Source organism: Loa loa (genome assembly GCF_000183805.2).
Source record: "Loa loa unplaced genomic scaffold supercont3.18, whole genome shotgun sequence".
Lineage (NCBI taxonomy): Eukaryota > Metazoa > Nematoda > Chromadorea > Rhabditida > Onchocercidae > Loa > Loa loa.
This window is the reverse complement of record NW_018108198.1, coordinates 338516-350961: the sequence shown is the minus strand read 5'-3', so window position 1 is coordinate 350961 and position 12446 is coordinate 338516. Positions and strand designations below refer to the sequence as shown.

At 33.7% G+C, this 12446-nt stretch overlaps 1 protein-coding gene across 1 annotated transcript in view; it reads right to left on the bottom strand.

The window, feature by feature from the left end:
* Positions 1-12446, bottom strand: part of LOAG_16773 (CBR-HMR-1 protein) — a gene marked incomplete at its 5' end in the record, with an annotated part of 44368 nt that overhangs the window by 21603 nt on the left and 10319 nt on the right. Inside the window, 5 exons of the mRNA XM_020449428.1 lie at positions 11000-11105; positions 11486-11636; positions 11862-11946; positions 12057-12211; positions 12329-12339. Of these exons, the coding sequence (XP_020307055.1) occupies positions 11000-11105; positions 11486-11636; positions 11862-11946; positions 12057-12211; positions 12329-12339 (508 nt within the window). The remainder of the gene's footprint in view (positions 1-10999; positions 11106-11485; positions 11637-11861; positions 11947-12056; positions 12212-12328; positions 12340-12446) is intronic.

Sequence of the window (12446 nt, the reverse complement as noted above, 5' to 3'; positions counted from 1 at the left end):
CCAAATTTCTTAGTCGATAAATGCATTTTAAATCCAGTATGGAAGAATTTTAAAGGAAAAGGTCTTTCAGGAATACAAAAATGAAGAGTGAAAACGTGAAGCAAATGATGCGAGAAACAGGTCCATAATTATCATCATGTCCTCAATTTGATCAAATGGACATTGAGTGTGGTAATAGTGGATGTAATTGTCTGCGCAATTCTAAAATTATGAGAATCATTCACTCAAGTGGAAATATGAAACTCAGATGTGATTCTTTTCGAACTGCTCAGAAGTTATTCGATGGATACACGAAAAAGAACTTTGGATGATTAATATCTTTTTCCTTTAGGGATTTAATACAGCATTGCATTCAAATTCAATAATGGTATCCAAATGAAAAAGAGTATGATGATAAGCTACCGGTTCGAATTTCAGGACAACTATTCATAGTTGAGAATTCGAAATATTTCCCTCATACTTGCAATGAACAATATAAAATGAAATATTAAGTTTCAAATATTCGTGCTATGTTCATGAATTTTTAAACAATGAAATCAAGCACATCACTGACAATATGATGATTCATAAAAATGAATAGCGTAAAGTATGAGAATGTTATAGATTTTAACAGAAGTCATTAAGGTCAACGAGGAAGCACAATAGCAAATAAAAAGAATGCATGAGTCATTTATTAACAGAATTCTTTCGAAATGGCAGAAGACATAAAGATTTATATTGCTCGGATGCCATCGAACTTCGCAAATAGCTATCCGACATCTTCGCTTTTCCTACACCTAATCCAACAACAATTTTTCAAAGTTACGATTATCATATTCATTCGAGCTTAAAAATTTTGTCTTCGAATAAAGTGACCGATCTCGTAATGCAACTTAGTAAAGGTTTATATTCCATAATAATGAATACAGCAAGCTACCATCCAGCCAAGGTCGTTCGCGTAGAACTATCATTTTCGAGTGCTAGCCTTATTGTCCTCATTCGGTCGTTTGCATTAGTAATAAAATAATGATATTATAACAGGACCGTTAAATGTGCACCTCAGAGATGACAAGTAAACTTATTCTCCCTTTTATGTATTCTTTCCTTAATTCAAATTTGAGGACATCTTGTACTAAAAGTTTGGCATTATCTTCGCCTAATTTAATAGTTTGCTCACTGCGATTTCCATAACGCTCAAACTAAGCCCATCGAAGATTGCTACTTGAAAATTATCAATTTTAAAAAGCTTGTTAAAAAAGTTTTATTTTATTTTATTTTTTTGCTTCCTTTACCTATCTAAAATAAGCAGTTTGTATTCTGTTCAAGCGTTAACATCAACATGCAGTAAATTCGACACTTTTCAAAATAGATCCTTTTATCCAAAAATAAAGATTATATGTCAAAGATGATACTTTTAATTCGAAAAGAGTATGGCCAGAAAAAGAATTAAGAAAATTATCATTTTATATAGTACAAAGTGAGTAGTAGCTTGGGATCATGGAACAACATAAATATCACTGCACTGCCGATGAACGAATATTGAACTGTAAACAGACGGTTTTCGGCAATATCTTCTTCTCGACTCTTTTCTCTCGAGAAATAGGACAAGGAGATGGGAGACAGGATAAGAGGAAAATTGAAGCAGCGATTACATTTTGTATTTCGGAAATTATTAAATGGGATTTGTGTAAATACTTGAGTATTAATAACATTTTAAACTAAAGCGACAGAAAATCTGGAAAAACATGACATGCAAAGATAGTGGACTACTTTGCTCCGTTCTTTTGGCCAAAGATTAATAAAACTTAACATCTAGAGATTTGCTGACAAGGCTCGAGACAGCAGACACCATCAATTGGAAGTCCTTCTGAAAGAAAAATCTAATGTTTAATCAACTGTTCAGATTTATGTATCTACTCTCGAGAGAAGATATGTAAAAACTATGCGGGAAAAAACAGTGATCCGGCTGAAAACAAAAATCAAAGGATAACGAAGGCTAGAATGAGTTCAAAACATCGATCCATATAAATAGGTACGCGATTGAGGCAGTTAGAAGAAAGGTCATGGAAGGTTAGTCCTCAAGATTGTTGGGGGAGTTGGCCAATCATACACATCGGTTGATCCGCTCTCTCCTAGTCAAAGGATGTGCATGGATTTCTTTTCTTCCTTACTCACACATTTATTTCCAGGTACAACCCAAACAACATACACATTCACAGTTCACATTGATTTCTCTCCCGTAGTTTTATGCATGCCATCGGTTCCAAGGACATCCATCGCTGCCACCCACTGTGACATTTTCTGAATGAAGAGAAATGTGTAATGGAATAGATATGCAGTTAAGAGATGCTCTACTCCCATTGATCCTAAGTTGGTTATTACATACGTGTAAAGTTAACAATTGTTAGAGAATACTGAGGCTAAGATGTCCCAGAGGCTTCATTTAGTCGGCCTAACAACATTAGAAGTGATGATTTTTTGCAGTTAACGTAGGATCATCAGAAATGGCAACTAGTTATATGGGTAGGAAGAAAGAAATCGTAGTTAGGCTTTTAAGATTGCCAAAACTGATCTTACAAATGTCTTCACTGCTCTAAACTACATGCACATAAGCAACTTGCTTGGAAGTCTCCGCTCTTGTGTCAATTTAATGACATCACTTGGGTCACTCAAGCAATCATCCCTTAAATCTGATCCAACATTTATTGCAGCGATGTTTTGAATAACTTCGAATGCAAGAAATATTTTTAAATGAGAGACAGAGACGATGCCAAAGATCGCCTGTTTATTTGGAAGACAGGAAGGGAGGATTCATCGAACCTTCCGCATAATCCAACGATACCTAGATGACAGATAATGACAGAAGCGAAGAGACTTAAAATGCTAACTCTCAATTCGAACACATGCTAATTCTATGGATGAAGCCTAGAAATCACTTTTTTTTTTGAATGACAGTTTGTTATCTATGTATTATCCAGCAGAATGTCGCAGATATCTACTCAAAGATATTAGAGAAAAGCGAACGAGATGATGCAAGTGCAATGATTGTTCAAGCGTGCTGAAGTGAGGATGAATAAAAAGCAAAAGTAATTTGCCTGCGAAAGGTCACTTAGTTTATAACCATTAAAAATCATAAGATACAGTGGTAAAGATGAAAGTTCTTTTTTTTTTGAGACAAGCCAAAGAGTGCAGAATATCTCAGACCAGAGACTTAATTCAGGAAGGATGCGGAATGCTCGCTTCAAGGCTCTATCTCAAACTAAAGAGTTAATTATAATATTTCAAGTTTTAAGCACTCCTGTCTTTCCGTTTCTAATTCTTTTTTTTTGCCATTGTTTTTCGAGATATTAATTCCACTGAACTTGAAAGAATTTAAAAAGGACCGAATTTTAGTCATGTGTTGCAGAAAGGAATAATTTCAGAATGTCCAAAATATGCATGTTTGAATTGGAGTAAAAGGAGTAAAAGCTGATTTTGGAATAAAAGTCAGGAAATTTTTCCACCAATGCATAGGGAGTACTGCTACCATTCTCCAGCGTTCCAATTTAAACCAACGGAAAAGTTTAATCCGAAGATTTTGATAGCAGAGTGCACTCCATTTAACTTTTCAAATGATCAGATAAATATTAACTATATTCATATATGCATATTTGGGCGCACCGACACTTTTCCCATGATTTTAGTTGTGTACAGCAGTGAATTTTATGCAAAAATAATCTTTGATTTGTAATTTTGACTTTAAATGGTACGATTTCTCAATGAAAATCCAGCAAATCATGTTATAAATGAAGCGCAAAGCATTTATAGGACGTGCAATTTTCATCATTTGTATAACTAACCATTTAGGAAGTTTCTATTCTAACAACAATCATCCCAAAAAGGCACATGAAACGTTTTTGCAGCAAAAGATATGCAATTTAAATCTTATCATTATGAATACTGAACAATAATTCCGGAATAAGCAAACTCAGAAGTGACTTGGGAAGTTAGGATTGAAAGTTCCGCAAATATCTGTGTTCTAATTCCAAAAAGTAGAAAAGCCAAATACAAATACTATTTCATATATAACAATAGATCAATATAACAGCTAAATTTCTAATACTATTAATCAGGAAAGACTTAATTTGGAAACCATCTTCTCTGTCCTTTTCTCTTTTTTTCTAGTCACAAGCCTCTTCCGCATTTCAATTTGAATGTAATAAGTAGTTGAGGGTAAAACTAACCTCAAATAGAGATTTGATTTACAATGACATATAATTAATTATTTAAGCAATGATAATTATAATAGCATAATCATTGCTTTTAGCTCCCATTAAGGTACCCAATGCTTTGATGGTAATGAATATTTATGCAAATTTAAATGCGACTACTTAGCAAGGGAAGTAGCAGTAAAGTGATGGAAAAGGGAGTATTTGATGAAGCATAGTTTTAAGAAAGTGTCCAGATGGACACTTCAGTGGGAAGGCAAAGAGTACTGCATGTCATTATCTTTTTACACTCCATCTTATTGCTAATTATTTCTTTGGACAACTATTATATATTGGTTCCTATGACATTAAGATAAAGCACATTCATTAGTGACGGATGCGATAACTTGCGCAATATGTGTGAAGCGCCGATTTTTCTGAAATATGCCGATTACGGTTCTGTTGATAATCCAATTTATGAAATGATGCAAACTTCAACAAATTGATGAAAAATGCCATGAAGGGAAAAAAGGGAAGAACTGAGGAGAAGTCCTTAAAATATAAAGAAAGAGGATAGGGTAGGGCAATACAAATGGACAAGAAGGATGGAAAACCGGTTATTTGGCCTAGCTGAGAGAATTCGTCATTATTACGAACAAATATCAAGATAAACACCCAAGGGATAGTTCGTTTTTTCTTTTTCGAAAGATGAAAGAAAATTTTGTTCCTAAAAATGAAAAATCTAATCGTTTTATTCAATCTTCACCAGAAAAAGTAACTAATTCTACGACTTCTTTTTTTTTTTTTTTTGCTAAAATTTCAATTGACGAACATTTATTGGGTGCGACAACAACTTAAATCACCAACACTGACTACAGAAAACCATTGATTAACTCGTGAGTTTCTTTCATCAAATCAACGTTTTGTTTTTTTACAGAATGCAATCGTCTCACCATTAGGTAACACTTCGCAGTAAATAAAATAAAATCTCGATGGTCCTCTCTGTATTCAAATTTAAAAAAAAGAAAAAATTTAGCAAGAAGCAGTAATTCATCTAAATTAGTTCTAGCTTCCCAAACTTCACAAAAAAGGGAATTTTAAATCAGAGATTTTTAAAAAGCAATCAGTGATTTCATTTCTGATTACTTATCAAAATGCGCAAGGAAAGAGAGAGAAGCAATGAGGGTTACTTCTGTGTACTCTCCAAGCCATCATCGTCCAAATAACATAAGTAAACAAAGTAACTGTGGGATGTCAGTGTGGAGAGATGGCGACTGGGATGGAGTAAATAAAAGCGCCGAAGATGGAATGAATTATAATACAAATAGAAGGTGACTGCTGAATGTCTCATTTCCAAGAGAAAGTGATGCCTATGGACCACTCACTCTGAAACAAATTTGCATACAAATTAGCTTAAAGGCCTTCAGCACAAAGTTATGGGATAAAGAGGGTCGGGAGAATTTCATCTTTGGTACTGTTGTGATAGGTGACGAACCTGACTTTGAAAGGACTTCTCTTTCCAATAGAATATCACCAGTGGAAAAGAATTGAAATTGGACAAATTCTTCATGCTCGAATAGTTGTGTTGAAATCTATCGAGAATGATTAGAGTAAAACTTGTGATTCTGCGTTAGGAAGGTAAAAATACACTTTAAAAAAAAGAAGAGATGGATGACAAGAGAATGAACGGATCAGATGAATGTCAAAAGTGTGAAAAATAAGGTAAAAGAATACTGTGGACAGGAGACAAATTGGCAGTAATGAATAATCTTACTTGCCCGAATGTTACTATTTGACGAGAAATAACAAAATTGCCAATGACTGCAACAAAGAGCAGTAGCGGATGAACTATTGGATACGAAGACACTTTAGTTGGGATAATGAGGAAGAGCTGCAAAGAGAAAGGTGGTGACCCAAGTAAACAAAAAAATAGGGCAAAGGGTTAGCAAAGCGGCTTTCGCTTCTAAACCATTGGACGAGCAGATTCGGAGAAATTTAAAGGGTGTATAAAAATCGATACCATCGTCAATGCATATATTCTGTGGAATATTAAGGGAATTTTTAAAAGTTCCGTGACCTTTACACCTTCTGAGCGATGTCCCTCATAAGTTCAAAGTGACTGGAAAGGAAGAAGAAATATACATTTCAGCTTATAAAAGTCCTTTAACTTCGGTTTAGAGCAAATACATGCATGTTAAAGACGAATAGCTTGAAAAGTCAGATGATATCAGATACCACAAATGCTTAAGATGACATCTTTGACATTTAAAATTTCGATATGACAAGGCTGAGCTACAATAATAAAGCTCAGTGATGTCAAATCTCACAATATGTAAACGGCGAAACGCTTTATATTTCTACTTCGAAAGATCAATGAAGTGAAATTAGGATTCTGAAGGTTAAGTTAGTAAACACAATCATTTGTTTATATCACTGTGTGCGATTTTGAAAGTTTTGAAAGTGTCATAGTGTCAAAAAAAAAATTTATGGAATCAGTTTAAAAGAAAGCAACTTAAGAGCTCAAAAACAGGAAGTTACACAGTAAGTTAAATATAAAACACCTGGTAATCATTAAAGTTCAACTTGTAAATTTTCGACACTATGTAGAAGAGGATAAAATTTAAATTAGTTGCCGAATAAACTTCAGAATACTAAGAACGAAATAATAATTAAATATGAAAAGATAATAGGAACAAAGGAATTTCAAGCAATTAAGTTCCAAAATGAAATTTCATCACAATGGCTCTGGTAAATTCAAGGTCAACTGCGAATAAATTACAGTTACTTGTCCCGCATTTACGACAAAGCCATTTGCATTAATAATCATTTCAAAAAAGTGATCGTAGATTATGTGAAGACAATTCAGACTTTTTAGTTTTATACTTCTTCCCTTAAAGTTCCTATAATTAATTAGCAGAAGCTTAGGTAAGATGAATGAGACATTCTATTCACCTTCCCACTGCGAATGTCCTCAGGTTCACGACATTGATTAACGTTTTATGAAACGTTTTTATCAACACCACTCTCTGCTGCACTTTTCATCATGAAAATACCAGAAAAAAACCTCGGAATATTTATATCTCCCTTCACAAAATGATATAAACTAAAGTATATTTTCATCTTTCCATAATCATTGTTGTTAGGCTTAGGATTGAGTGGGCATTCGGAATAGAGTCAAAGCACAATAGATATGTACTTCACAGTAATTCACAAAACCATTCTACAAAATGACTACTTTTGACCTTTTTATGGTATGCATGAAAAGATCAACAAAGTGTGGGCATTAATGGACATCTTACAGGCGACGCATGTCAATAGCACTAGAATATGTCGCGACAATTATCAAATTATTACGAGTGGTTGACCTTACCCTCGAACTATCGTCCTACCAATTAAGGCAAGTGATGGAAAATAATGCAGAGATTTTGTAAAATTAATGTATATACATATTCAACTATATGAAAATATTCTCCCTTTCTCATCCATCACAAGTATCAGAAATCAACTGGAAGGAAATTTTCAGGAGGATATTTTTCAAACACTTTCCAACTGATGATCCTTCTATTTCGAACATTTGCATATAAAGTTTCAGATTTGGATGACACCAAAAACCTTCTTCCAAGGCGAAAGCAACAACGAAATGCTTCATTTTTCTCAAGTTACTATCTTTAACTATGTGTAACTGATGTGACATTTGCAAAGGACATTTGGATTTAAATCGCGACTCAGTATAAGGATTAGTCTATTTTCAGTTTTCCTCCGAAACTTTCTTTACAACTGCAAATTGAATAATAAACGGACTTGTGTGATTTCATGTGGACTTCCCAAAATCGTTTGCCGTTCTTGTTCTCTCAAAAATCGCTCGTCGTTCTCAAATTTGGTTCACTTTTCGCTTTCGGGAGATCAGGACTTTTCAATTCCACGCAGTGCTTATTACTGATAAAGCAAGATAACAGCTTTGTTAGTGAGTTTCAAGAAGTGACAAGAATTTGGTTCCTTATTTCATGACTTCATCTAGCCCGTAGACCCTTTTGATGAGTTTAAATCTATTTGGATAATTGTCAAGTTTAAGGATCCGATGAAGATGAATGTTAATGAATGATGCCTCTAATTGGTGGAGGACGGATGGGAAAGGAGAAAGGAGGAAAGATAGTTCGACTCGTCCATTAATTAACGACCACTAAGACAGGATAGCAATTAGTATACCAGGCTTATTGAATATCAAAAAGGTTAGCATGTTAAAGTATTTACAGCAAGGGATTGTTTGCTATACGCTGGATATTGAAGAAGTCCAGAATCACTTCTCAGAAAAGAAGAATCGGTTAAATGAAGGGATCGAGGAGAGGAGAAATGGGATATGTTCGTGCTGGCGCAATGAATGTCATCTTGTCATTGTATTGTTCACTGCAAGTATTATCAAAAGTTTTCTACTCACAATTCTGCGCATTTTGATGCAGAATATGGCCTATTATCGAGAAGTTACCACTTCAGAAAGGATGGGGACAATAAAAAATGACAGCAAATTTTTGTTCAATTTGTATTACTCAAATATAATTGCAGAAAGAGCCAAGCTTTGTCTCAAAAAAAGTAAAATTTTTTTCATCTGACAGATCGCAATTTAATTGTAATGATAGGAAATGTGTTATATCATATAGTTTAGCTTTAGAAAATAAAACAAATCTTTTCTGATTGTCGTAAGAATGAAATAAATAACTGGTGGAAAGAAATTTTGGTTGGAACTAAGATAGAGAAAAAGGGAAAAGAAAAGATAGTTATTGCGAAGTTGTTAGTATGCTACAAAGCCTTTGCCTGGAAAAGGAACACCGGATAAAACAAAATAAATGTCAATTTTCAGTGGTAAAAAAGGATTCCGGTTCCTGTTTCTGTGATGACGTTTATAGTTTCAAGTGTAGCTAAAAATTAAGAGACAAGTTACATTAAGTTGAAAAATTATTTCAGCAAATCAATCCAGTCTTCTGGATACGAATATGGAAATTCTGAGAGTCAGAGAGAGTCAAGGTAAGTTATTCAAAACTTCGTGCTACCTGTAGGGTAAGGTAAGACGTAATGGCGTATTTCACTACCACTACTGGTCGTTTTCACAGTGAAAAAAAAGTAGTTTAGGAACTTGAAAAAAATAGTTTAGAAGAAAGCAAAAATTTAAGCAAATATCCAGGAATGGCTTGCAGAGAGACTATAAGCCCCATTTCTAGTCTGGACTGCACGACAGTAGTGCCATAACCATGAGCCACATTATATGGATACACATGTTAAAGCCAAAGCTGTTATAGTTATTAAACAAGATGCATGGTCACCAAGGGAACATTCTGCCTTTAGATATGGGAGGCATTAACGCATTCAATCTTCGCCTCCATTAAGTGAAGATCATTTGAACAGCGGCATATTTATTGGATAAAATGCTTCTTACTCAAATAGCTTAAGATTACGCAAACTACTTATTAATGTGGATGAAAGAAAAAAGCATTTCTTTCATAATAATGCTAATTGCTACTCCTTAAAAACTGATGAAAAATTGATAAAGCCATGGCTTTGCTAGCTGGAATTAAGTATATTTCAAAAATTCCTTATTTTTTACAAATAATAATTAATTGAATTCTGAAAACAGAGGTCTGATTCTGTTTACATCCCACATAATTTTTTGAGGGAATCAATAAATGGACTTTGTAAGTTCCTGGAATCTCTGGTCAAAAGAAAATTCATATCTGAACTAGCTCAGTCCATCTCTATCGCCTAACTTAGCAGGAACCATTCAATGATTTAGGCTTGAACATCTCTTGCTTCTTATTTCATCCAACCATCAAATTTAGCAATCCGTACGGCTGCCTTTACTTAAGAGAATCCACAAAACCTTCAAGGATCTATCCGAGGATTTTATGCATATTCGTAGAATTAATGAATATGGATGGAATGATGAGGACTAAAGATGGTAAGGATGGTTATGGTGAAATGACTGCGATGCGATAGATTTTTGAATTTCAAGAATAAGAATCCATGAAGGAAGAAAAGTGGTAGTAAGAAGGACATTCTATTCTCAAGGATTTACACTTACAAAAAGTTAAGAAGAAGAGGCAGAAATCAGCAAGAAAAGCCGTCATTTATATGGAAACTATCAAAAGTTCGTGGTAATCGGATGAGGCAAAAACTGGTATTTCTACAAAGTTTTCTCTGAAAAGTAGAAAACGAGACAATAGTTTACAATCCTTCAGAAGATAAGTTATAGTTAATGACTAGTTCTTTACTTTTCTTTGGCAAATACCAATAATTATTTTCTTCAGAAAGATGAATACTCAAAATCTTTAGGATTAAGACGGGATTAGAAAAATGAGAATGAAAGATATGGAAAAAGAAGTATTGAAAGAATCATCGCGTACTTCGAAAACCATTAATCTAGTGATTATTGATTTTAATATTATCAGAGCTCAAAAACAGAGAGAATGTAGAGTGTAAATTAGAAATTAAGTATCATTCACAAGGAAATGAGTCAACAATTTGGATGAAGTGAAGAAAAGCGAAGTTTGCGAGAAACCGGATAACAAATTACTTTCCGGAGTGAAGCTGAAAAAACTTCGAAAAAGTTACGTACTTTACCAATAGTACTTTACCAATGATCATTAATACGAGCAGGTTGATCGCAAAGTCAAAAATTAAATCTGGAAAGAGATGAAAATTCATCATCATGGTTCAAACTCAACTGCAACTTTTGAAATTTCATAACAGCCGAAATTTTATCAATGAAAAGTTTCATAACACTTTGGAATTTAAATTGAAGCATGATATTCGCTGATTGCTTGGCTAACTTTAAAGAAAACAACCTTTTTAACTCGAAGAACTCCAACGCTTGTACTACTTGAGCCAGTTTCCGTTGTCATATAAAAATACTGATGTTCATCCACTAGCTCATAAGAAAAAATGTTATCACTGAAAAAAAAAATCTTTCTCTCAATAATTAATTAAAAAATCTCAAACAGAGAAAAAAAATCTCGAACATCTGTTTCTCAACAGAGACCACTTTGGCTTGTTTATTTACAGCATGGACCAAAGGTTCAAGAATAATAAATTGTTAGTTTGAAAATGCATTTTAAGCAAAAGTTTCAACGTATTAGTAAACTTATAGTAACGCTATAATATAAAAAAGAAGGAACATAATTTTTGATAGCCTTCACGGTCCAAATTTTAGTGCTCCTGGATCATTGGTTGAAAATAACCATATTAATATTAAAGTAAAAAAAAAATCATAATTTTTTCTAACCATAATTTTCCTAATTATCTTCTATTGCTAGGCTTAAAAATATGCTTACCTTGCTTCGGTATCCTTATCCAAGGCTGATATACTAATAACCGCTGAACCAACTGATGCAGTTTCGACGACCGATCCAACATATAATGTTTTTTCGAAGTACGGCTCATTATCGTTCACATCCATCACTCGAATTGTTACATTTCCTGTCCCTTAAATGAGGGAAAATGTCTTTGTCAACTCAATCAAAAAATTGAACTTACAGTAAGCAGATCATTCTATAATTAACTAATGAGATGTATTCGATGACGAAAATGCAACGATAAGTTTGTGCGATATATTGATTGAAAGATTAAAAGTGATGAGATAATAAGATAACGAATAACTGCTTCAAATGCTTTTCTAACAAATCGAGTTGAAATTATCTATAAATTTACCTTCAAGTGATGGTGTCCCTTTATCAATAGCCCGAACTTCGATAACAAATTGTTTTTCTGACGGCAATTCACGATCCAGTTTTCGCTTGATTTGAAAAGTATTCATTCACACAGTTAATTTTTTAAATTTGTCACGAAAAATGAGTAAACTATCTTCAGTAGTTATTAGCGAGAGGAAGAAAGGATGGGAATTACCATGGCATAAATTTTTCCATTACTTGGAACAATCCGGAAAACAGGTTCACCATCAATTTCTTTATTTACCACAATGCTGTACTCGAGTCGGGCATTATCCGTGCGTGGATCATCATAATCTGTGGCTGTAACTGTCATCACGAACACTCCTTCATCTGCAAATTTTATGGTGTTGAATTTTGAATTTTCTTTGGACTGAAAACTTCCAATTTAAAACTATAAATTTTGTTTTCTGGTGCGACATACGTAATTGATTTTGTGATTCAACCCACCTTTTATAATCCTTAAAGATTTAGTCTAGCACAATCTAAACTTAGATTCTTTCATTTTTTTTTCCATCTTGAAAGACTATCATTTAATTAAAAGTCTATGTAATTCATCCTAACCACG